Genomic DNA, 26,407 nt, shown 5'->3' on the forward strand with positions numbered 1-26,407 from the left:
TACTGGTGGCGCGCATCGTTTAGGATGCGTCCGCGGGCGGTGCATAACTAGATGCACCGCCCGCAGTGTAGTGGCATGAAAGTTCGCTCAACTTTCGCCGTGCTGAGAGAGGTGAACGAAAACGGGCGGGAGAAAAATTTGGACGAATGGTAATGGGAAATTTGTTCGCAGTCGTAGCGTGTTCAAAAGGCATAAACAATTAAATATCCTTGTAAACGTGTAGATTGAAAATAGCTTTAAATTTTCAACACTCCATGGTCGTAAGTTCGTATATCAAATCATACTAGGTGTACAAAAAAACCTTTTGGTCCGTTAAGTTGCAACAGTAAACATAAAGAAAGTAGTCGTGCTGTTTTTTTCTTCTTCTGAAACAGACATAGTTAATTTGGACTTTAAATTAGAGAAGAAGACATAATATAGGAGTCAGTAAGATCGCTGGCTTTGATTGAATGTGCTAGTCGACCAACCAGAGTGATAGTATCTTAACCAGATATGTTTTAAGAATAATTATAGACATCATAGCAACGTATCATGACTTTTGTCTGGAGGAGCCGAACCACTTTTATGAAGATCTTTACGCCAATTGACAAGAAGTTCTTTGTAGGAATTGGTTCTGAGTTACACCTTACGAAGGATGAAGGCTTATTAATAGCCCTTATAACGGCTCTGAAGCTGACTTCGCTCCAACGTGGGTGCCGTGGGTGTAGAGCCGTTGGTGCAGAACTGGTTCCAGAGCCGTCGGTGACCCAGGCAAATGTCGGAGCCGGCTCCGGAGCCGTTGGTGCGCTTTGAAATGCCCATCACTGGTGCGGGCATATATTTAGCCTTCAGGACAAACCAGCTCTAAAGTATGTAGCATTGGAAGAGTATTTAAATGATTTCTACTATACAGGCTATCGAGACTTATTCAGTAAGAAGCAACCGTATAGTCAGTTCTTGCTTCGGGCGGACGGGTCATTCTAGGCTTGAGCTCATGACGGGCATTTTATTGAGTCGTTGCAGTTTGTGACTGTACCTAGATAGACTTAGGCAGCGCTCTAGCCATCGTACAAGACAACCCACTCAAACAAACGTACAGAATTATATGAAGATGCACTGTCAGACATCTAGAACAAACAAGACTCGATCCTGTCAAATTCCATACATATTTCATGCTCTATGTCGTTTTCGATTGGTACCAAAGCACCGGGTTAGTTTAAGCTCTAGGATAGACAAGTCATTCTATAGTAAGTAATAAGACAAGAATATAAATATAAACTCTTAAAAATAGCAAACAGAGCCAGCCTTGCCTAGTGGGAAGTACGAACAGTAAATAAGACATAAAGAGAGGAGCCCTAAGGACTCAAAGAAGAAATGGAGATCAATAAGATAGAAAACGGTTTATCAAAAGGTTTTACGTTGCTAAAGCGTAAAGCTCTACAAGCTAATCAGGAATGGGAAGATCTTATAACATTTCTTTCTAAGATATATTTATTGGAGAGCTGTACTTACTGGAGTACTTACTTCTCCACATTATACTTGAGTTTTGCAAGAGTAAATTTCATAACAAACATATGTTAAGTGGCTGGTTGATATATCGTGGTTTCAAATACTGTTCCAAGTCTGGGACTTTAAATGTTGCAGTGCGAGAATGAAACATATTGATGCATTTATTACTGCCTGATTGTTATTTGTTTAATTTATTTTCTGAAATATTGCTTGTCAGAACGATCACTTGGAAGCAAACAGAATGGCCGGACAGGTAGTCTTATTTAATAGAGAGATTTATTGCTTCCATTAGATGTCTTAAATGCCAATTAAACACATTTTTAAAGACCGTTTGGCTTGACTCGAGAAGTTGCCGTAGTAACGACAACATCAATCATGCCTTAAGAAAAGCCTCAGATAAGGGACGAGCGCAATGTTCACACTGTGGGTTTCATTTTATCTCACACGATCAGTCGTCTGCTTCCTGGATTTTCCATTCCCAGTAGTAAACACCATCAATTACAATTTCCGAAAGCATTGTGAAGTACCGCAGACAGCAGAAAGCTATGGACGAAACCCGATTAAGTAACAGCGATCGTGGCGTTATCAGAAGGAAGGCGGCTTTAATCAGCAGCTGTTCGACGCCTATTGCTCACACTTGCAAATTATTCAGCGCTGGTTTATGCTCTTTCTACCCATACATAAAGAAAATTGCGTGTAGCTTATCAGATTCGGTCGCTCTTTTTGATCCCCGATCCGGCACCGCTTCTTTCCATCCAGCAGAACCGTCGAAAGCTTGGACTCGACGATCGATTACAATCAAGATGATCCATCCTATGTATGTAACAAGTGAGACAGAGATAGAGAGAGAACAAGAGTGGGAGAAAACGTTCGACCAACAAAGAAATGGTAACGAAAACGAAACCACTATCTGCAGATGCACAATGAAATGCATTTACCTAACCGCCCGGTCCACCGTTACATGTGCGTGAAGAAGGAAAAAGCTCGCTTGCATGGGCGGGCGGGCGGGCAGGTGCCGGTATTCGGTTAGTAATCACCATGTTTACCTAGCGGCGTGCCGTGCTGCACTTCCCATTTCCATTATGGTGCACCGTGAGGTGCAGATTCACGCCCGCGCCCGGTGGTTCCTCCACCCACAGCGGGCGATCTTATGCGTGCGGTTTGGAGACAGGCCAGACAATTGGAATGAATTTTTGCTACGATCGACAGTGTGCAGTGCGCGGTGCGTGCATGCATGCACACTGGCTGTTTGTTGGTTTTTGCATAGGTGAGATTTTCCCCTTTCTTGCCTGCCCCTGTTATGTTGCGCATGTTGCGGCCCATGTCGGTGCTGCTGTGTTGCGCAATGGGATTTGGTGCGAGTGCGCAACCTTGTCGGGGAAATGCGCTGCATGTGTTCTGCCTCCCAAGGGGGAGGGTGGGCAAATAAATATGTCTGCACATAATTGTTAGTGTGTTTATTTTATTTCCCCTGGTACCGGGGGGCCCGTTGGGTGCCTCAATTTAACCATCAATTTCCTCGGTGCCATTAAAATGTGGAAAGAGAGAGAGAGAGAAAAACCGGTATACATTGTTCCTGTTTCCTACACGTTTTAGCTCATTAACCGCGTAGAGTAAAGCGTTTGTGTTTGAAGAAGTGGCTTTAATGATGTGTGTGTGTAAGCTAATCCGGATCTGTGGCACTAATTAATGTACGATTTTGTGGAGCTTTTTTTCGATAGCTTAAGATAATATTTTCTCAGGTATTTCAATTGCCTTTCAATTGCAGTATAAAGTAAACACAAAATTGCAACGTTAATTGCAACGCTCAAACTCAGTAATACAGTTTACACTTGCTTTGAGTTGCATTGTTATGTGATAAAGCGATTTACAAGTTTATTTTTAATGTATACCGTGTATATCAGAGTACATTAAGTAAATGGATGTTGGATATTAATTGTGATAGATATTTAATGTTTTACTGTACGCTTAACAATGAAACACACGATTTTTTAGCGTTTTTTTTGGTTGCAGATGGATATATTTCTCATTTATTTTGTTTTGGTTGATACAACTGGTAATAAACTATCGGTTGACTGACAACTTTTCACGTATATAAAACAAACTTACAATCTTGCTAACGATTAAGTGCGGTAAGAATAACTGAATCGTATCGAAAAAATTAAATGAAAAAAAAAAAACAGACTTCTCATTGAAACATTTTGCTTGAATAAATAATCACTTTCCACTGCGCTGGTTGTGAGCTACTGGTGATGATGGTAGCTTGTACGAATAGCAGTGCAGGAGTTATGCGTAAAAGGTGCGCAACCTACCTATACACCTCACTGCCACCGTTAGTGACTAGGATCTATGCTTGTGCCATTGCTTTTGTTTTGCGCACTCCCTGCGTTAATGATTCGCATTGCTTTTCGAGCCTTTCCTTAAGTGTGGCTTGCATAAACGCTTCCAACTATGGCAATGAGTTAGATGTGAGTGTTTTTTTTTTGTGTGTGTGACCACAGAACAGAAGCGGCAAATGGCACGGATGATGGATATATGCAGCGATTGCAAAATCAAAATTCCTTTCACACTAAACCACAACTCCTTCTTGTATGAAAGGGTACCTTAATAAAAATAGCATTTTATAACCAATCGTTTCGTAATGTTGCTGATTACAGAATCATTTCGTGTGCAGAAAGCAATAGAAAGAAAGAATCTCAAAGGTTACAGAGTAAGGTGATGATGATTAAATGAGAGAAACAGCAAAGGAAAGTTTATGAAATTTAGCAAAACAAGCTTGCAATAGTATTAAACTTATAAAAGGGATCGTCCCTGATCGTCGTTTAGCGTTTTTTTTTGTCGCTAGCGTTAAAAATTTCATTTTTTTCTTCATTTTTTTGCGTGTATCTAGTTAAATCAGCATGACTTGAACTCCTTTTACAGTGACTTTTTCACCAGCTTTGATGGAATGTAGTCTGATCGCTTCGTTAGGTTTTGTTTTTCTTCTCTGTCCATCTTTCGCTCGAACGTTTTCGAATAAAGTGATCGCATGCACACGGCACACGGTGGTGCCTGTTTAGCGTCCGTTTCCAAATGAAATGTACCATCGATGCTTGGTTCCGTTCGATTCGTATTGTTCGTTCGGCGACGGCGAGCGGCCGTGCCCTACACCCCGTGAGGTGGCGCTACCAGACTTGCAGTCCATCAATAAATTAAAAAAAAGAATCAAAATGAACACAAAAAAAGAAGAAGTGTATATATCAGCCCGTTTACCCGTTGGGCCATTGGGTCGTCAGTTGTCGGTCGATCCTCTCGCGAACCGTAGTGGCTTCTGTTTTGGCCGTGGTATGGTATGGTGTTGGTTGGTGGTTGCTACTTGGAAGAGGGATAGTAATACAGAACCGTGTTTCCGGGTAGCTGCCAATGGGAGGCCTGCAGCTCGATCAGTTGCAACAGTGTGCGCCGGATGGCCGGTGCAGAAGCGGCCGAGTTCAGGAACGCATCGCGTACCCCGGCCAGCAGTGACTCGAGCTGCTGGGGCAGATGAGTTTCCAGATCGCGCCCAATGCAGGTCAGCACGAAGAACAAACATTCGATCTAGGGATAAAGTGCAATGTTAAATTAAATACACTGAAGTTCCTTCTTGATCTCTAGCATTACCTCCGAGAGTGATCGAACCGGAGGCTGAACGCAATCCTCACAGCACTTGCCGAGCACGGTAAGCAGTACCAGTGGCGGTGGTACACCGTCACACTCGGTACGGAGCTGCAGCTGACGCCGCTTCAGCTGGCAGAACATCTCGGTGAGGAACGCCATGAACGAGGTGAACCGGGGCCGGGATGGGTTCTTTGAGTTTTGCATCGCTCCCAGTACCTTGTCCCGCTCCTGGTACCACTGGCGGCAGGTGTTGAGCAGTGCCTCCAGAAATGTTTCCTTTTTCTCTTTCGCGATGATCGAAATGCAGAGACGCGATATCGGTAGGGAGTAGCTAAAAGCATAAAAGAGGATATTATTACCAATAGTCCTATAGTGATTCATTTCTCCAAGAATGGTTTCATTGTATATGATTAATGGTCATTCTCGTGACAGAGTGCTCAAATTGTACAGCCTAATAACATGTTCGGTGTAGGTTTAGGTCCCGCATAGGTCAAGCTTCAACTGACCGATATTTCTACTATAAGAAAACCAAACACATGGGCATGACTATTAGTGACTAGAGTAGACTTGAATCCCCAAAGATTGTCATACCAATTCAGAAGAATAAGAACATACAAAAGAAATTCTCCAGAATAAGCAATAAATCCGATTTTCAGATTAGACGATGAATGATCCTTACAGAATCAAAAAAATCAAGTATTTCAGAACGAAAAGAACTGAAACTCTGGAAGTATTCAGGATTCAGGAAACAATTTATTGCGAAAAGCATAAAACTACGCACCTATAAATAAAACTGATGATTACGAAACATTCGTGAATACTTGTAATTGCCATACTTTCTGATAACTTAAACTCTACAAGAGTCAAGAGCAAAATGGAACCTATTAGTTATCTTTAAATTATTTAAAAGCCCTACATAGCTCCCCATGATTCATGTAGCATGGAGTGTTAAAGAACAGTAGATATACTTCATTGGTAATATTCAAAAGATTTCGAAAACTTGTGAACCATTGGAAACGTATTGATTAGTTAGATTTCAAAATGTATACATCAACCTTCAAAGATCAAGAATATGTTTGAATTTTTAGAAATACGTTTTTCAAGTTTGATTTATCCTAAGAATGATTTATTCTTTACATGGAGTCCTTGCAAATCCCGTACTAGATCTTCCTAATTTGTCAATTTCTGTGTATTGAGACTGTAAGATAAAAAATATTCATTCAAACGTAACAAAGATTCCCAAATTAAATTAAAGAACCATCCAAAACACGTAAAAGCTTGAAAGGTCCATCCTAAAAAAAGAATAGAAATAGTAAAGATTATAGTAAGCATACTTATTTCATCGCGTAATACGCTCACTAATGTACTAATCCGCTTCTTCCCTTATGACTTCGTATGTTGTAATTGTATTCACGTCGTTTGTCCGTAACCCATCAATAGACTTACCGGCGCCCTTCAACGGCACGATGCAGCAACTGTGCCGCCAGGTCCATCAGGCAGCGTGCATTCAGCTGGTTCGGATCCTCGATGGCCTTGGTAATGGCGGTCTGCACTTCCGGCGAGAACATACCGATATCGTTCGCTTCCGACCCGATGCCCAGCCCAAGACTGGCCAACCCGCGCGTTAGCGTGTCTGCCGACGAGAGTGACTTCGAGCGCTGCAAAGGGGCCAGATTCAGTTGTGTGTTGTTATTGTTGGCACCACCACCAACGGCACCGTTGTTGCTGTTGGCGGCATGAGGCGTGTTGCTGCTGTGTGCGTGTGCGTGAAGCATCGGTTCCGGCGCGAACTTGACGCGTGGTCCGCTGGACTGTCGCAGATGGGATGGGATGGGTAACGGTACGGTGCGACGGTGCATGAAACGAGGCAGAGGACACCAGACACGGATACGTTTACAGTAAGCGATGGCACAGGTAATAATGATAGCTAATGCGAGCGTTGGCTCCCCGGGGGCCGGAAGGATGCGTCCCGTCGTACCTTCCACCCGGCGGACTTACGTGCAGTATGTTGCTGCTAGAGGGTGAATTTACCAGCGGCATGTGGGACGGTTGCAGCTGCACCCCGACGTGATGGAGCGGCGCATGGGCGGGCATCATAAGTGATCCCCTCGGGACGGGACTACCGATACTGCCCAGCTGCAGTGCGTGATGCCGGCCGGGCATGCTGCCCAACGGCATCGTGACGCTGGACTTCGAGTGCTGCAGGGAGCTGCTGTAGATGTTGAGAGATCTGCATTGAAAGGGCGCGAGTGAATGAACAGGGTGAGCAAAGGTGGAAAACATTTTCGACGATAACTGGCACCACCCTTACCTTGAGCTTTGCAGTGGAAACCGATGATCGTTTAGGGGTAAATTATTCATTTGAAATTCCTGCGCGTGCACGTTCAGCTTGTTGTTCATGGCCCCCAATCCATCCAGGCGGCCCTCTGGCCAGGGAAAGGGCACGAAAGAAAAGCAAAAGAGGGTAATATGTTTGCTGAAACCCTGACTTTTCGCATGTATACCGAAACTTACCGCGCAGTTGCTGTTGGGCGTGCTGATGGGCCTGACTTTGGGTGAATGCCAAACTGCGCCGCTTGTTGCTATTATTCATCTGCGAAATGTGTATGGAGTACATTTTTGAGTTTACTGTATACTGTGCTATTTCACTGACAATCCAAACAAACGTTGCTGACAGTAAGTAAGTTTTAAAGTTGTTGTTTTAAGTTAATTCAGAGATTTATAGGATTAGAAGGTGATTTAAGATCGTTATAATTAGCATGAGATATATGACCTTATTCATTGGTTACTAATAAGCGTGCCATGGAAATGTACGTGTGAGTTGCAGTGTTAAGTATTGGTGCAGGACGGGATTTGAGCTGCAAGCTAAGCGTCTCAAAATTCGGGCAAACCTTGGGAGTAAATGCGTAAATGCTAAATTGCTGTTTGCTGTTTGCGTTTTGCTTCTTCGACAGGTTTGTTAAACTCATGTATTTGAGTTCCAATGAATATTTTTTTCTTTACAGAAAGGCAAAAACTCAGAAGATGATTAGAGATTGTATTTTCTCTTTTAGCATCGCTTCTTCATGTTACCATTATTTTACCAATTCTTCGCTAATCGCTAATAACCGATTGGTGCCACGTTGTTTTAAATAGTTCCTTTACAACATCAATATTTGCTTCAAAGCCAATATTTTTATTCAGAAAGTTGAATAAGGGGTCTGTATCTGTATGATCTACTATACGTTCATCAATTCAGTCATCATAAAATATTGAAGTATTACAAATAATTTAGTGATTAGGAGCTGTTCAAATTGTTATACAGACGATCCTCGAGAAACGATCCCTTCGAGTTACGACGATTTTGATTTTGACAGTTAAAAACTGTCATTTAGATGAAATTCATGTAATTTTGTATTTGTTTCTTACTGATAACCATTACATACACATTTATAAAGATTCCCCAACTAACCAATCTTGAATATTTATATCATGTAATAGACTTTTGCAGTAAAATTAATACATTATCGAACATTACTTTAAATAAAATACACGATATTATAGATTTCGATTCTTCAACTTTGGTTATAAACATTATATTAACAGATATTTGACATTCGACTTTTTCGACTTACGCCTAGCTTTGGGACATTTGTTCGGTCCCAAATAGAGTCGTATCTCGGGGGTTAACGTTACCAAAGAGAATTTAAAGTGGACACAAACTATCTGATGATAAATACAGCGAAACATTAAATAGATTGACTTATGTTTTTAATAAAATAATAAAACGATATTCTAGAAAACAAAATCCAACAAATTGTTAATAATTGATAATACAAAGCAATGCATTAACGCACATTACACACTTTTTGGAAAAAATTAACTTAAATAAGAGGCATCACGAAGCATTTTCCATAGTTCTTTGCCAGTTGAGGTTCTTTACTCAAATATTTAAAATTGTCATTAATATTTAACATAAAAAGAACGTTCTATATGGTTCTAAATGTGGTTTTAAATAAAAAATTACATGCAAATTGAAAAATTAGTTGGTGAATAATGATTGTGAGCCTCTGGAATGTAACGAAGTGATTTACATTCATAAACACAATCGAAAATGAGTTAACAAAAGCACACCAAAGATAAATCTAGCCAAGCCGTACGAAAAATAAATCAAACTGTATTAATAATTTGCGTTTACCTCAAAAAATTGCTAGACAGCCAATTTTGGGGTTGATTTGTTTTTTTTTTGCCAAACATTGCAGCACGTTTACCGATTATGGAAAGGAAGGTAGAAGAAAAGTTAACACGTTGAACAGATAGTTTGAAATGCGCATAGGGCGGAGGTTTAGCAACAGGTTTGCTAATTAGCAACAAGAGGGGTTAAAACTATCATGTATCCCATTTCCTCTTACCTGCTGGTTCGATGTGCGTATGAAGCTTCGTTCTCGCGAAATGCCCGGCGAAATGTAGTCCTGAATTTTGACGCTCTTTTTCGTCGCTGCATTTTCGTTCTGTTCGGCCATTTCTGTACGGTGCGGATTGACGGCAGAGGTAGCGTTGCTCGAAGAAATCGGTGCTTCTCTTGGTGCGTTTCTTTTAGTGTTCTTCAGCACTGTTTTGCTTCACTGATTCCAATGTGGCGCATTTAAACAGATGGAAGGCACATTATATCGTTGCACTTGCTATAATAATGTCATATTATAATTATATTCTTGGTTTTAATAACAATTGTTTAGGACTAAAATTAACCAGAAATTCATATCATTTCGTCGAACAACAAAAAAATGCATCGTAAAATTTTCCCGTTTACACCGCTTAACTAAGCAATCGATCTTTATCTAAACATCTTCAGCGGTTGAATGGTGTGCAGGGTAGACAATTCGTAAGCAAATTCCTCACCCATCTGCCTGTTTATTATTCATGCTTAGTACAAGCCGCACGGTCATGCTATGCTCTTATGGGTGAAGCACACCAAAGCAATGGAGACGATTTACATACGGACGAAATCAAACAGTTTCTGTGCTTTCCGGTCGTGGCGACTGTGTCTAGGTAACAGTGTGGTTGAGCGCGCGCGCACCCACACCCTGCGCTACGCTCTATTGCACGCGATCGCACCACGTTACGTCATCGACGTTGCTCGCCGTCCGGAAACAGAAATAAATATTATTCAAAAATATTCTCTACCACTTCTCGCACATTGCGCCTGGGCCTCCGGCGTACGTTTACATTTCTTCTGATTTCTTCCTGTAGCTGTGACGAGGTGCAACGGAATAGCCATAGGCGTAGTACATCGCGAGATGCGTCTAACGTTTACGCTGGTATGCGTTCATGCGCAAGAGAACGAGTTTCGTACGTGTGTGTGTGTGTGTGTGTGTGTGTGTGTGTGTGTGTTGGATGTGGGTGAGGTGCGAATTTAAGGTAACAAGTCTATGATTGCTCTCGTCTCTATCTCTTTATTTCCCTCTCTCCCTCAAACCTGTGAACTTGAATGTTTGTGACCCTCCGAAAAAAAAACCCACCGTCTGTCATTTGGGAGTGGGCAGATGTTGATGTTTGAATTCGCACCCGTTGCGTTATTAAATGCAAGTGCATCATGTACATTGAGGGTGACGCGCTGCAAACGGGAAGCGGGTGTTGAAGGTCGATTCGTACGTAATTTGGCGTACAGCTTGGGCTGGGTGATCGGTAGCTGTTTGGTAAACATTTTCACCTGCTCGTAGGTGTTAGGAAAGTTATGTTGAATAAATTCAAGGCGATCGAGTCGCAGAAAAAAGGTCGCAAACCCTCATCTGGTGGGTTGCGATAGATGCGATATCATTGTTTGATTTATTTGCATACTGGCGTGGGATGGTGTTGCATAGGCTAGCGTGCGCTTTGACGATTAGGCGTGAATGCTTAAATATCTCTGAATGAAGAGGTTTAAAGCTACTTCTGCAGTTACTTCTTCACTATATCAGTTCAATAAGTTAGCACCAATATAAATTTTAAATAATTTTATGATTTTAAACGAAGCATATTATTTTTTCTAATTGGAACAAAACAAATTGATAATGCATTAATTTAAAATGCATGTGCAATATAAGCATCAGTCTCACTGCGAACAATACAAAAAAGACGAGGAACTTATGTCAACAACTGGACAAAGAAAAGGTTTTCCGATAAGTCCACTTTGTAGAAAATATTTTTAACAAAAAAAAGACACTAAAGAAGACCCTAGTCATTGATAATGCCAGGAGGATTTCGACGGGGAAAAGCTTGATGCTAGACGGGGAGAGGAACTAAAAGTTAGCAGTAACATCAATTTAAAAGGGATATTATTGTATGTTTAGACCTTAAACAATAAAACCCAACTACATAATTCTATTATCATTAACCAATTCTATCTAACAAGCCTTGATTAACTGGAAATAATTCGACTGTTAAGCGTATACGAATTAAGCAAATTTTGGAAACCTTTAGCACAATTTGCAAAAAGTTAATTTGTGTAAGGAACGATGAAACATTTTCAATGGTATTTTAAGGAACACCAGTGAACTAAGAGTGGGTTCTGTGTGGACAATGAGGAGAATATTCCCTTATAAACTGCTTTCATATGTCCCTGAACCGTAATTTCAGATCTCTCATGTCAACAACTGGACCGGTTGAACCGAACGATTTACCAGAAATAACTAGCGTAAATCCACTGAAGAATTGTTGTGTGTCATCACAATAACGTCATAACGTTGCTCTTCAGGATCGTGTGTTAAACATTGCACTCCAACACATGTTAAGATCAGTTGAGTGTCTGAGTAGTAATCTAAAATGTAGGATCTAACAAACACGTTAATAAAAAAGAGGTCTAGGCAAGTTAATAAATGTCCAGTCTAAGGATCATTTCCAATTATTTAGAAATTTTGTTTATTGCCGGAATAAATTTTACTATTAACTGCGACCAAAAGGCTAAAATTGCTATGAAATTGCCATCATAAATTTAAAAGCCTGAAGAACAATCCAGTGGAGCGTAGAATATTAGCCAAAAGGTGTCATAAAATCCATATGCACTGAACTAGTAACTGATTCCATTTGCACGAAAATAATCTCATCATTATTGGAAATAAATCGAAAGGAATTTACTTCACTGTTGATTGTACTTCAAGTTTCTGATTCGTTCACAACTCAATTAACCTCCACGCTAAACGTTATTTATCTCTCGCACCTGGCAATCTAATCGCTTTCAATCTTCTTAAACCAGGCTAATCCATCGTCTGGAGTTGCATCTGGAGCTGTCATAACAAAACCTTCATCTTCATCTTCCCTTTGATGCACCGGGTGGAATCGAGATGCATTTCCACAACCACGTTTCCCCGGAGATCACTTCCGAGGCGGGTTTGTTTACTCGTACCCAGCTTTACAACCTTTCGAAATGGAAACTCACTAGCTTACATCCCTAGCACACAGAGAGTGCAGTGAAAACGACACACAGATATGGCTGGATCGTGCAACGATGCAACTGCTTCAATAAAGAGTAAAAACACGCTTTAGATCACTGTTGTTTCGTTTCGAATCTTCAAACTCTCGTAGTACCGAACCGAGACCACAAAAACCACTGACAAGCACTGTGCAGGGGTGATGAGAAGCGTTGATCTTAATTAAATCCACTTTTCAACGCATCCACATGCTCTCGCGCGCGCGTCCGTTTGCTCCGAACGCCTTCAAGAACGGCGCAAGATCTCGCAGAGATCTGGTCGTGTGCACCAGAGGCGTCCGCAACGAACACCAGCTCAACCGGATGACATCACCGCATTTTGCCAGCAGCTGATCGGGGCTGCCAGTCTGTCCGCACAAATAAGTGTGTGTGTGTGTGTGTGTGTGTGTATGTGAGTGAGTGTGCATGTGGGTGAGACGAATGCAATAGGGGTTGACCTGAGTGGAGGCAGGGCTGTTTAAGCCGCGCGCGTGTACGCTGCCGCTGTTTTGATGAACCAGTGTACCAGCGTGTACCGACTTTATCGATTTACGCAGCCCGAAAAACACAGATCAGAGTTAAGAAAGAAACGAAAGGAAAACTTCTAAACAAACCACAGCGCAATGAGACGGTTTCGACGGTTAAACCGACACGTTTGCCCCTATGGTACACGCAGCTCCCTGACAGTATGCGGATGGAGCAAGTACGTGCGCGGATCGCGCTGCTATGCATACACACGCGCGCCCGCGAACCGTTCGTGCCGGGCGTCAACGGTGTGTAGGGTTTATTATTAGCGACTAACCGTGCCGCCCGTAGTACACTGCTGGCTGGTATGTATGTTTTGGCTTAGATGTTTTCGTTTCTGCTGAGATACTAGGTGCGTCACCAGGAGGTGGAAGAAAATGGTTCGTTTAAATAAAGTGGATCCACACACACACACACACCACGAGGCGCCCTCGCGAATTCGCGCTGCAATCTTTATCTCATCTTCGAACAGCACGATGCACCAGGGTGTCTTCTTTTGTGTGTTTAATTATTTGGTTAGATACGAATGATAAGGTCGGTGATGGTTTCGCCCGGAAAGAATTCAGCACAACACCAATGCACTTTATCACATTTATATGTGTGGTGACAGTAGTAGCAGCAACAGCAGCACGCGTTTGATTCATATCACACACGATGATCGTGTCACTCACTGTACGACGAACACTCATGATTGGCCTCGATTGCGAACACGGTAAATGATGGTATGGAATTATTCACTTCTATCCCGTGCGCATTCTAGAGCCATTAGCAAACATTGCGGGGAGTGTCGGTATGCGTGCGCCTGGTAGCTCATGGCGTTGTCGTCACAAGTCACACACTTTCTCTTATAAGATCGGGTTAGATCTTACTGGGAAAATTCTTCGAATATTTTACACGAATTCAATGAATTATCACGTAATAATCCATTTTAACTGTACACGTCACTCACTAGCGGGAAGTACTTTCACGCTTACCTAGCATTACTCACATGCACCCTTTTTCCTACAGGATCATGGGGTTTTCCTTCTCACATTCGTTTTTTCTTCACTTCACTGCACAGCAATCTCAGCAAGCTGATCGGACAGGGATGGGCGCGCGTTCGCGTAAACACACACACTCACACGCACGCATACACGTACACGGTCGTGAGGTAGCGGATTTGGGGTTTGGTTTATTTTTTCTTTTAGTTCGGAACAGAATGTGTGTGTATCGTGTCGGAGTGGTGTCGAGTTTCTGAGCCGGTCCGTTCCGATCTCGGGCCGTCGAAGGTGGCCGCCAGCTTCGATCCGATGTCACCGTGTGCTCTCTCGCTCTCTGGCGTGTATGCTCTTAGAACGTGGTTCTTCCGTGGTACTGCAAGATGTATGTAGGTGTCGCGGATTGAACCAAGAGAGTGCTTGGACGGGGGTTTGGTAGTAGTGCGTGTGAAGCGACTACCAGAACTCCGAAATGAAATCATTCAATCAATTAATTCTACACGGTCAACAAAACCTATTAGTTCAAATCCAATTCTAACGCAAAAAATACGTTGGTGACATTTAACTAAGCGAGAACTGTCACTCTCCGGATGTTGTGCTCACATGCAATCGTGTATACTGCAAACCGGTACCGACGATACGGTTGCGCTCTTTGCGCAACTTCTCTCGCTTGTTGGTTTATTTTCGCGCATCTCTAAGCTGGCGCGCAATGGCATGTCTCGTGGTGTCAGCGATTGTGTGTGTGTGTGTGTCAGTGGTGCGGGGGCCGATCGGGTCGGTAGGGCGTTCTACTCTTTTGGGACCGTTGAGTAACCGATGACTAATGAAGCGTTTGTGACAATCGGCTGGCTGGCCGTTGTCTCTTCTCACCGGTATCTATTGCGTATGGTTTTTTTCGTAGTTAGATTTCTTGGTTGCAAGCGTTCGTTTGTTGTATCGTAAATAATTTTGTTAAAGGCAATGTGATGTTTGGTATTTATTTAACAAATTCCGTTCCTCTTTAATAATGAACAAAATACGGCCTTGGATGTATAATGTATCAAATATTGTTCAGGTTGATTCCATTTAGTTGGGAAAACTAGATAATTGTTGTATTTTTGAAAGTAAAACATACCTACTTTGTCTTAAGTCTTAAGAGTTGAGATAAACATTTTCAACGTGCTGTAAAAAAAACTTCAGTTTGCTGTATTCACTGGCATTTTCTAAAATAAGAACACAAGTGTAAAAAGACATTTAAATTATACAATAATTTGTCGACACAAATTGTAACGTTTATTTAAATGAAAAATCCGGACATTTAGAATGGTGATCTTTGAGTGCAATACATAAAAATCCCAATATTTAGTCTGCAAACAAATAAAAATAAAGAAATCTTCCACCAAGACTTCAAACTAACCAAAAGAATATTTTATAATAATATCAAATCAAATAGGTATCTGAGAAGTTCCAAGTACTTATTTAAAAACTGGTAAATGTTAAAAAAATCTTAATTTTAATCCTTGAAAACAATTTGCTAAACTTGAGCGATAGTATTTTTTTGAAGATTGATCAATAATTTTAAATCACTTATTCTTCAGTTTATGAGATTGAATAAATTTGCGAATTTTTCATCAAATGTCTTACAATATGTTAATCGATATATCTTCACTAATAGACTTTCTTTCAGAATTTGATGAAGAATTGCACTATAAAAATTCATTATCTTTAAAATCTTCAATGCAGCCGGCAAGATTATGTGAAAGATTTTGTCTGGAGCACCACGGCAACCACCAACACCATAGCACGCCATGCCATTGAAGTGTCCATTGAACTCCCTAAAATGCAATAACGTGACCAACGTGTATAATTGTTCTATCTCTTAAAATTACTTACCAAGTCGCTGTAAACAAAACGATCCAAACAATCAAACGCATCAGTGCGATGTTAGTATGAGCTGAAGGTAGTCCACAGAATGAAAACAATTCGTAGCCCGTATCCCGTATTAGCCCCATCAAACGCCACGCCACACCGGAAAAGGAAGAAGCGGTTTGCATTTGTCATGAATTTAAAATATCTTTCTTTATTGAACTCGCGCAATTAGTATCCAGTTTCTGCTTCTGCTTTGTGTGTGAGTGTGTGTGTGTAGTGTTATATCTCACTTGCTTGATGTACTCTGCTGCCTGTAACGCTGGCCAGGCTGCTCTCGCACTCCTCGCAATTGCTTACTTTATGCGTTTACAAGATATATGTATAATAACTTACACATTATTGGCTTTGCTTTAGTTTAGTGTTTCTTCAGAATGTAACAGTTTTCAGGCTAGCTCGAGACGAAAGAGGGAGTTGTTGTTGTTTTTGTTTTTGTTGTAAATATTTAACAGTTTCCTACTTTCCTGCTAGGAGTATTTGTTGTGATTTCTTTTGTTTTCTTTATCGTTTTGTTTGATTTTGTGTTTGTCGCTTTTACTTTTTGGTATAGTTTTGCTTACGTGTTTTTTCTTTTTTCTTCACTTACACAACTACACTTTCTTTCTTACGCTCCTTCCTGCTTTGCATAAACAGAAACCGAAGGTAGAATGTATATACTAAAGTGATTTGGTTTGTTATGTTTTGTGTTTGTTGTCATGTTTCTGTTCGTGTGTTGCTTCTTCTTATTAGCTTGTAGTCACTTTACTGCTTTTGGATTAGCTTTTACTTCTTACTTTATTTGCATTCGTTCAATGGAGAGCTTATGCAGAACGCGTTCTATTTTTAACCTGTGTTGGATATAGGGAGTTTCGCTAGCTTTGGCTATGTACATCAGTAATACTGTCCACCGCTTAGCTATTGGTGGTCCGCCGATTTGAGCTTTTAGAAGGGGAAGAATTGAAGTAGAACTGTAGTCCATAGAATTTAGCTACTTTTAGCGACCGATAAGGAATTGGACTGACGCTGATATGAATACGAACAGATGGTCCATCCCCGCTAGTGGCAAACAGTGACAAGGGGTTGTTTATTGTATCGTTTAAAACCGGTTAAATTCGAACTACGGAGAAACAAATCAATAGCCTAGTAGGAGAATAGATGTGAATAACAGTGAAAGAATGGGTAACAGTGTTAGCTTAGATACGCCCGCCCGTCGGTGGGGTTTAGAAATACATCCTTCTCGGCCGAATGTGCGCCACGCGCATTATGCTCTGCTGCAGAAAAGGGGGAACAATATGTTCTTGCTACTTTCACTACTCATGCAATGAAGTGTGTTTGTATGTAGGTAATGCGTAATGCCGCGCGTTTTTGCGTACATTTGCCAGCACGCTTTCCGGCGCTTGTGTGTTATTTTGTACATATTGTTGTTGTTTTACGTTAGAAGCGAACATAATAGTTTTCGCAGTTTTATGTGTCGTTTGTTTTATCGGATAGTTTCACTTGCTTACATTCTACAACTGTTTCGGTTACGGTGGTTGAGTAGAGTGCGTGCCTGCTGGCTTGTTCGCTCGTCACATGCAGTTTCAAGATGTCTCATATTACAGAGCAGTAATTTAAAAAGGCAAACGGTACGAAAGTCTAGAACCCACATCCCGCAGGGATGAGGATCCCAATTATTGCTAGAGTGATTTGTTGCTGTTCAAACACAATGGCTGCACACTATCACGAACCCAGTGGTACGGGGGAGAGGATATCGCAGAGGCAGCTAACTACTGCCCTTCCAAATCATTGAAATTGCAATTTTGATGCTGTGACGCAAGCGTAGTTTTGTTTGTTTGTTTTTGGAGTAGTAGTAGTCATAGTGTTTTGCTTCATATTATACATGTGCATTTGTTAGTTGATTTAATTACTTTTCAAACATTTTTACATGGTCAAACAATAAATGTACCATCTTTCAGCCATCGTATCGTGACGAATGATGGGTTGTTTTCCTTGGACTTTCTTGCATACAGCATTACGACTTGGACGCAACTGTGGATGCGGCTTGTGTACAATACGGTACGCAATGTGGGGCGCAACTTTATTTGCCGTACGGTGAGCTTTTCTGTGGCAACCACGAACGATAGCTACTAACCCTGTTTCTGTGCCGACTGCGTTTTGCGTCAAGCTCAGTACACTGCCTTGCGTTCCTCTTTGGTTTCGTTTAATGATAAATTCTCTCGTTTAGAATTGTTTCTGTTCTGACGCATGATAAAACAGGGGGCGATACACCCTTGATCGGACGGGTTCGTCCAGCGTAAACGCCCTGCATTCATCAAATCGTTTGATTGTTAAAATCATTCCGAAAAAATACTCTTAACATGGTTGCCTTTCTTTGATTTAGCGCTTGAAAAGAACGGTTCTCTTTTCGGCATTATTTTTTTATCGAACATCTTTTGTTAGAAATTCGTGTTTGCTTTGTACAGGTATACGCGCTTCAAATGGATCTAGAAATTGATGAATATTTTCGACTTATTATGTGTGAAATCCAACGCATTATAATGCAAAGAATATTGGTATAAATAATGTTTCTTGACATTACATAAACTATGTTCTGCTTTAAGCACAAAAGAAACATTCCTTTGCGTATGTGGTAAAATGCTGCTATATGTACACGTAAACCATCCTTTTTCACTCTTTTGAATGGCTATGCAAAACTTGAAGAAGAACATCGAAGGCTGCTACTACTTAACGACTACGCACACCAAAAACACGCACACATATTCATGGACACATGGGGATTGAGCCATTTCTCTGTCTCTCCTTCTCTCTTCTCCAAAACCAAACGCTGTAGACAGAGCAACAGAGAGAGAGAGCAAGAAAGAGTGGCCCCAACATCGACTACTACTATTACCACTACTACTACTACTAGCCTGATCTATATAGTAAACTCGAGCTTTTGCTAATTGCACACGTCACTTTGACGTCGACCTCTTTTGAACCGTTTTTGAAGAGTTTTTGGTTTTACAACTTTTGAAACTATGTATGGTATATAAGTTTTAAACTCATGTTGTCAACAATTTTTATTTCTTGCTTTGTTTGGACCCTTAATTTATTATATTCCTATTCGCTACACTATTCGAACATCCGCTAATGCGGTGCGGTTTAAGGTCTAGTAGAGGAGAGCTGGGGTCTTATTGCTAGGATCTTATCTGGTTTTTTGTTCTTCTTTTTATTGTATAATTATTATTGGTTTTGTTTATGTGTTCGCTAACGATTAAATCTCTAACCAGTATGCTGCTGCTCAGTTCAGCAGTATCAGTAATAGGGACTTTTGCAAAGAAAAACATACCAATTGAAAAGGGGTATTGCTGAAGGTTGAAGTAATAGAGCGGTACTTTATCTACTTACAGGGTTTCCCACGATTTATTGGTTGGTTCCCATCAATTTTTGGTGGGTTCCCATATTTTTTTGGTGCGTTCCCACGATTTTTTGGTCGTTTCCCAGAATTTGTTGGTCCAATTGTATTGATATCCAATTGGAAAATACCAATAAAATATGGGAACGAACCAAAAATCTATAGGATACGACCAAAAAATCGTGGGAACGCACCAATAAATCATGGGAACTGACCAATAAATCGTGGGAAACCCTGTATTGACATGTTTGCTTTTATTCTGGTTCTCTGTACTAGCAAGCAAACGGAACAAAAGGAGCAGAACATGTTGTTACAATCCAAGAACCAAACTTTAACCTATATTAGCTACTTTTCGACTGTCTGTGGTTTCGAATGGTAGGACTATTTGCACGCTAATTCTTGGCTAAGTTATCGGTAGCTTATAACGGGAGCTTGTAGTTTATATTCTATTGCAGCATCAGATTACCAAACTTTATGGCTTGAGCAGAATTCGAGGAGGTGTGATAATTGCTATGCGTTGATGTAAATGTATCGAGCACACAGAAAGGTGTCTACTGTTATATCACTGATATGATTGAAAGAGACGCTTAGAAAGAGAGAGAGAGAGAGAGAGAGAGAGAGAGAGATAGAGAGAGAGAGAGTAGAGAGAGGAAAAACACACACACAGGCGTCTCGATGGGATTAAAGGAAGCAACACGAAACGGATATGCTATCGCCGAAAGCAACTCATCAACACGTGTTATTACGCACCCCCAAAACGCAAAAGAAAGATGCAAACACAAAGGACACGAGGAATAACTTTTCTCGTAACAGTAATTTCGATTTGATCGGATGATTAATTCGTCATAACTAGGGAATGACGAGGTATAGGGAGCGCATCACATGAAAAGGTATAGAGTAGCGGGGGGGAAAAAGCGTTCACATAACACTCTCAGCCTATTACGAAGCAAGAATACAAGCCTTAGGGGAGTAGGCGTTTTGGTAGAGTAAAACCCTTTTTACGTGCAAAAAACCGCCGAAAAAGTTAGTTTACGAACGCACATAAACCATTAACGGAAACGGTGGCCATTTATTTGCGCAACCGCGGCGGCGCTATCGTGGGTACTACGGGTGCGTTATTATTCGGCGCCGCTTTATTGCAAACATCACCATCAAGTGATTAATGTTGGTCGGTCTAAATTGTTTCTTAAAGTACAATGATAGCAAGCCTGCTACCCTCCCCCCCACTCTCCCCTGACATTCCAAAACCTTTTGCTTACACAAAACAGAAACATGACTCGGTGTCGGTTGCGCTCTAGGCAAACCGCACACCGCCGCAACCAATCGCGAAAGGACGTGTGGCATAATGCGTCTCTGTTACACAACAGCCTAATGGAACACAGTCAAGCCATATGAACTCAAAGGTAAAACTCATCCTTTCGAAAGCTTTCAGCTGGAAGTTATGCGTTCTTTTTCTTCTTCCTCTCTTTGTTCCGATGGCAGAGCGGGGTAATGATTTCCACGCATCATCGTGCAACTGATGTACGGGCGAGAGAGAGTGTGCGCGCCCTTTCATCACAAATTTCCATCCAAAAGCTCCGTGACGCGGTTAAAAAATAAGATAACGTGGGTATGGATTTTGGGGAAGGAATACACGTGTTGCCCGAGGGAGAGGGTTGGAGAGTATTTGTGTTTGAATTTCACATCACATCCCGCTTCCGACCAGCCAGATGGGGAAAAGGGCACAGGGATTGTTTGTAATCTTGGGGAACCAGCCCCGGTGTATGCGTTGGAATTGTTTCGTTGACGTACCCACACGCATACAGCCACGCAAATCTCGTATTCACATGTGTATTGGCCGCTGGCAGATAATACCAGCGCCTGGGTGTAGAATGAGGGTTTTTTTTATTTGTTGTTGTACCCCTTCAGCATGCTGAGAGCATCATCCTTTCGTGCATCATCCCCCGTTGGAATGGCTGCCAAAGGTAAATAATAAAGTATCAAAACTCGCAACGAGATTTGACGATCCATCTTCGGTGATGAAGAGGGCGAGCGGTTTATGGTTGAATCGTAAAACCCTTCGTATCGGTGTATGCATGAGAATGAGGTTCGTAACTGGAAAGCAAAAGGTAAACAGGAGCGGGAAAACTCATAATCATTTGGGTATAGTTGCTCCCGGCTGCGTTACGGCTTTCGTACAGCAAAACAGGTGTAATTTCATAACATTTTGAAATGGTTGCATTGTTTTGGAGTAGTTAGGTAGTGGTTTGATAAATGAAAGATATCATAAATAATTGTTAGATTAGGGCCAAAAGAAGACCCAAATAAGTTTCCAAAGGGATTAGACATTCGAGTTTTTCAACGGACATCATCAATCGTCCCTGTCCCCCCCAAAAAAACCCAGTCGTTTGGCCCTTCGGTTTCATGGTGTCACACCTCATAATGTAAGACGACACTGAAGGCCATGCCTTCAACGCAACGGCACAACGTTCAACAGCGTTCTCATAAATTCTAATAAACCTACTGGAAATAAAAATCCTACTAGCAAAAGCAAGGACACATAACAACAACGACAAAAAAAACTCCTCTAATCTAACTCGACACTCGGTTCAGTGATGTTAGACCCATGCTCCCACCAGACTAGCAGAGAGCTTTGAGTTTAATCTCTACCCCATGTTCGATCGGGAAAGGCATCGGAGCAACCACACACACACACACACCGCCCCGAGAACCACCGAGAAGAGGAAATGGAACGTCCCCGGTACGAGAAATTGGCAATTGTACCATGTACAACCCGTCTCCACATCCCCTAAACGTACAACCACTCTCGGTTGTTGTGGTGCGGTTGGCAAATGTGTGAAATCGAGCAAAATCATAATCGTAAATTAATTTAACACCCATGAAATCTGTGTCCTCCAAATATGGAAAGGTTTGGAGGAGAATGGCAATGGTTCGGAGAAAATTGGAAAACCCACATCCGCTCGGTGGGTTTGTGCGTGTGTGTGTGTATGTGTCCTTGGGAGTGTCCTTCGTTTCAACAGATGGTTGTCTGTTTGGGGTTTTTTGCCTGAAAATGGCGCCACCCGAAAGGACCATTCGTGTGGGCCCGTTGGCGAAAGCTCAGCACGAACTGTGGCCATCCGGTGGCTTTCCGGGATGATACCATCTCCGGGGTGTTAATTAAATTTAAAACAACGGGTTACGCACCGTACCTTCCATTTCCCTGGAGAACGGGGAGGTTAGAGTGTAAATAAGAGAAAGCGAAAGAGAGAAAATAAAAACAGTTCCAACTGGGGCCTAACCCTGTTTAATTCCACTGGGTTGGCGCACTGGCGCATGGGTTCAGATAGATCAGTACGATTAGCTTTTCCCATTCGCATAGGCTAACGTTCTGTTCGCGAGCAGCTTCTGTGGAGGAAATTGAAACAAACAGTTTGAAACAGATGGCTAGCTTGTGAGCTTGTGTGCAAAGATATCGATTTAATGTACTTTGTGATGTTTTGAGTTGGTGTGTACGACACTGTTCAGGTGGTAGTTGATATGACTGTTTTTGTTTGTTTCTAGTTGTATTGCTTTAAACCTTGAGCTTGAATGCATTAACAGAAGATAGTGCTGTACGCGCATTCGTTAAAAGCAAAGCCGTATGGGAAGGGTAAATGGATTTAAGTATTATTTTATATACTCACAATAATAATAATAATAATAATAATAATAATAATAATAATAATAAAGCAAAAGGAAATATGATAGGAATTATGACTTATGAGGCTGGAAAAGGATCACTTCTCTCGTCCTCGCCGAACATGGCTGCATAAGAATCGGGAACTTGTTGCTTGTTATCTCATTAGGGATAAATTTACAAACACCACTATTATTATTGTTATTAATATTATTGTTATTAACTACATCACTTTCCGAAACATTCCTATGGGAACTTTTATACACCGTTTCTTCAACCAAAAGACGCCACCTTGCCCAAACACGACCCAAGCCCAATCGAACAGGGTAATGTACGATTGTGTTCATTTACCCCTCACGGGTTTGCTAATTGTTATTGCACGCGCTTTAAGGTCTGTTGCTGTTGATTTTACAGACCACCATTTCAGCGCGGTTTCCGCACTGATTCCGACTATCACACGTTCGTTTTGATATATGTACAGTTTTGTTTAGCTTTAAACTCTATAAACCATAATGCTGGGGAAAGATAGTTGGGAAAGGGTCCAGCGCGAGTCAGCTCGAATTCCTTTGGGTGCTGCTGCACACCTTTTAATATTGCACTGTCTCTGCCCAGCCCAGGGTGACGCCGCTCAGTAGCGTGTATCGCATGTATGTATGTGGCAGAAAGGACAACGACCCTTCCGGACAATGCCGTCACTCAGCAGGTGATGCTTGCATTCATTTCCACCTCGATGACGTGTGCTGAACTCTTCGCAGTCGCACGCTGTTCGTGTTTTGTTTGCTTTAATTTGTCACAACCGTATTATTTTTTCTTGTCCTCATTTTTGCTCCTGTTGTGTTGTTTTGTTTATCTTTAATGTCGTCGCTTTACATTATTGTGTTTACTATTATAGTATTGTTTGGTGATTTTCTCTTTAAGAACTTACTTGCTTTTTCATGTGCTCTTGTTATCCATTTTGTTTGCAGACAATTGTTCTAGTGATGACATTTGTTTGTTTCCTTTCTTTCCTCTTTTCATCTGTCTGACTTTCACTCGAGAGTGAATGGGAATAGTCCAAAAGTAAACTGCAAGTGGGAAGGCAATTAAAGTCATTCCGGGATACCGTGGGACAGCGCTGAAGCGCCAAAACGTGCCAACATCACTGCGACACGATTGCACGGCCAACTATCTAACGAATGTTCCCAGAATCTTGCTCGAGTCTCGGTTATACTCTATTCCCTTTATTCTAACACACACACATACACACCGGTGTACCGGGGGTATTTATAATTCGCGACTGTTTGCTTTCCGTCTGTGATGCCGCTCGTGCCGCTTCGGTGTACGCTCGATGGCAAGCGTACGTTTGGCGAGGTGCCGGTTTTAATGATGCAGTGTATTTGCTCGCCCAAGTGAATGCGGGTTTGAATTTTGAGGCCCAAAGGGTGCTGGGCCAGCCCGGGCATTGTGGCGGCAAAGGATATGCGCTGCGCTGTGCCGGGTCCGACACTCCAGCTGAGAGTAACGCTTGCTTCTACCCGCCCGCCCCGTTCTCCCGTTCCCTCCTGTTCGTTTCTACCGTGCTGCCGAGTGAAAGAGAAAGTCACTCGGCATGTGAAAATCCTACTTCAGATACTACGCAGAAATTGGCTCAACTACAAGTTTGTGTGTAACGCATTGTTTCCTATTTGTTGTTTCGCTTCCCTTTCCTTACTTTCACGGGCTGGTGCGTGCGTGTGTGTTTACGCATGAAGCTCTTGTTAGGGTCTGGTGCCTTGGGCAGGCACTGAGAGGTGTCTCGTTCGTTACTACCATCCGCTGCGTGTGATGATGTTGCTGCGGCACGATCGAAATCGATCGGGTGGGAGAATGTCGGGAAGACTTTTCCCTATTTGATCCTGGTAGTTTTACCACGTGCGTAACCATCACTGGCCGCACCATTTCCCGTGCAGACAAGCTGTCCGAGCTAGAGCAAGTGTAGAAAGGGAGCAATTTTGCTAGAGAAGAGTGAGAAACTTTTACATGAAACTTGAAGCTGAATCAGTAGCACCGAAGTAATCAAGCAAATATTAATCACTGGAGCCACCATTGCCCAGGCCGGGCTTTACATCTAGCGGCACCTAGAAAAGACAAGAAAAGGACAGAAAGAAAAGAAAGAACATTAACGTTTGACACGAGAATGCAAGACGAAGTAAAAAAAATACGCAAAACAATACGCAAGACGCTGAAAGTAAATTTAGAAAGAACGGGGCAAGGCGTGCCCGGAAAAAAGGCAGCATTATATTGAGACGTTTCCCTGGGGCGTGTGACTGTCGCTGAAATGTGATGTGATGTCAGGTTTATTAGCGCAGGCGGGTGAACTTGGGGCCAAATGGCTTAATTTATCAGCCTGTTTGCTCGATATCGATCAACCAAAATGGGGTTGAACTGGCGCGTAGCATGGTACGACCGGGGCCGGGAAAAGCTTCCCATTCGCCATCCCGCAACGCACCGAGCTCCATCAAGTGTGCTTTCACATTATTATTAATGAAACACGCGGACCGCGGTGGAGTGTTCTTTTCCCAGCGCCTCGAGCTCTGATAGGAGTAAATGCCCGTTACTCGAGGTGCGTTCGCGAGGAAAAGTTTGGTGAAAAAAGTTTGTTCTTACACCGTTACACACACACACGCAGGAAGTGGTTTGTGTTTTGCCGGCGGGATGAGGGGTAGTAGAGGACGTAATGAAACTTTATTTACTCTGGTCCTGCCCTGGTGTTACGGTTGGTCGAAAGTTCGCTCTTTGCAGCACTACTGTTGTTACGATGGTACGATGGCAGTATGATTTTGAATGTTAATTAAGGTATCAAAAGCTGGCTGGTGCGCTTGTCTTGAGCGCTTCGATATGAGGCCGTTACGTGACAAACAGGAATGGTTTACCAGGATGGTGTTTCGATGCTGGCGGGTTGGCGAAACGATTGAAAATGTTTTATGCATGTGCACATTACACGGGAACGTTTTATGTGGCTAATTGCTAAAGCTGTGCAGATGGCAAAACTTCATCACCGTGGGACAGCTCGTTGAGCTACAGTGGGATGAAGGGGAAGAAGTAAGATTTGAATACATTTTTAAATCAATTATCTACTTAACGGTCCAGTGGTTGGTCCAGCACACCGTATTATGTGTTTTCAATTTCAGTGGTTTATTAATCTATATTTTACAAAGTATGTATGGCGCAACGTGTGCCCTTTTTAGGCGAAAGTCATTGAAGGATGCCAAAGATACAAAGATATATAAATACAAAAACATTCTTGAAATTGGTTTAGTATTTTGAAGAAGTTTAAGCAATCTGGAACATCATGCTCGACATGATGATTAAATTATTGATTTCAATGGGTTTTGCGATTCAATATAATTTCTTAAATACCCAAAAAGCCCCCCCAAAATATACAAAAAATGTATTTTGGTAAA

The 26,407-nt window shown here is 41.9% G+C and overlaps 2 protein-coding genes across 8 annotated transcripts in view; both read right to left on the reverse strand.

The window, feature by feature from the left end:
• Positions 1-3,485: 3,485 nt before the first annotated feature.
• LOC120901419 lies at positions 3,486-14,326 on the reverse strand. 6 transcript variants are annotated; one of them, XR_005739295.1, is made up of 10 exons: positions 14,047-14,326; positions 9,516-9,785; positions 9,302-9,313; positions 7,639-7,717; positions 7,436-7,550; positions 7,123-7,354; positions 6,571-6,935; positions 5,128-5,455; positions 4,741-5,064; positions 3,486-4,660 (listed from the first exon to the last, which is right to left on the reverse strand). XR_005739295.1 is itself a non-coding variant. In XM_040309351.1 (9 exons), the coding sequence occupies exons 2-9, from the start codon at positions 9,624-9,626 to the stop codon at positions 4,840-4,842; spliced, it is 1,467 nt and encodes a 488-aa protein (XP_040165285.1). In that variant the 5' UTR covers positions 9,627-9,785; positions 14,061-14,326; the 3' UTR covers positions 3,486-4,839. The 6 variants fall into 6 exon arrangements, 5 of the variants coding, with proteins under 5 accessions (XP_040165285.1, XP_040165288.1, XP_040165284.1 ...); XM_040309351.1 differs by having other exon boundaries at positions 3,486-5,064; positions 14,061-14,326; XM_040309354.1 differs by having other exon boundaries at positions 3,486-5,064; positions 6,571-6,782.
• Positions 14,327-22,024: 7,698 nt separating this feature from the next.
• LOC120900382 (inactive dipeptidyl peptidase 10) overlaps positions 22,025-26,407 on the reverse strand; it is a 110,872-nt gene continuing 106,489 nt past the window's right edge. For both annotated transcript variants that reach the window (XM_040307287.1, XM_040307286.1), the window contains one exon: positions 22,025-25,081. In XM_040307287.1, coding sequence (XP_040163221.1) covers positions 25,031-25,081 — 51 coding nt within the window. In that variant the 3' untranslated portion in view covers positions 22,025-25,030. The remainder of the gene's footprint in view (positions 25,082-26,407) is intronic.

This window comes from Anopheles arabiensis, chromosome 3 (genome assembly GCF_016920715.1).
Source record: "Anopheles arabiensis isolate DONGOLA chromosome 3, AaraD3, whole genome shotgun sequence".
Taxonomy (NCBI): Eukaryota; Metazoa; Arthropoda; class Insecta; order Diptera; family Culicidae; genus Anopheles; species Anopheles arabiensis.

What these genes read in the sequence shown, in the direction of transcription:
- LOC120901419 (XM_040309351.1), bottom strand. Translation starts at nt 9,626, where the DNA reads ATGGCCGAACAGAACGAAAATGCAGCGACGAAAAAGAGCGTCAAAATT. An exon ending in CGCCCAACAGCAACTGCGCG is followed by an intron (nt 7,551 to 7,638) that starts GTAAGTTTCGGT and finishes TTCCCTGGCCAG; the next exon opens with AGGGCCGCCTGGATGGATTG. An exon ending in CTAGCAGCAACATACTGCAC is followed by an intron (nt 6,936 to 7,122) that starts GTAAGTCCGCCG and finishes CATCTGCGACAG; the next exon opens with TCCAGCGGACCACGCGTCAA.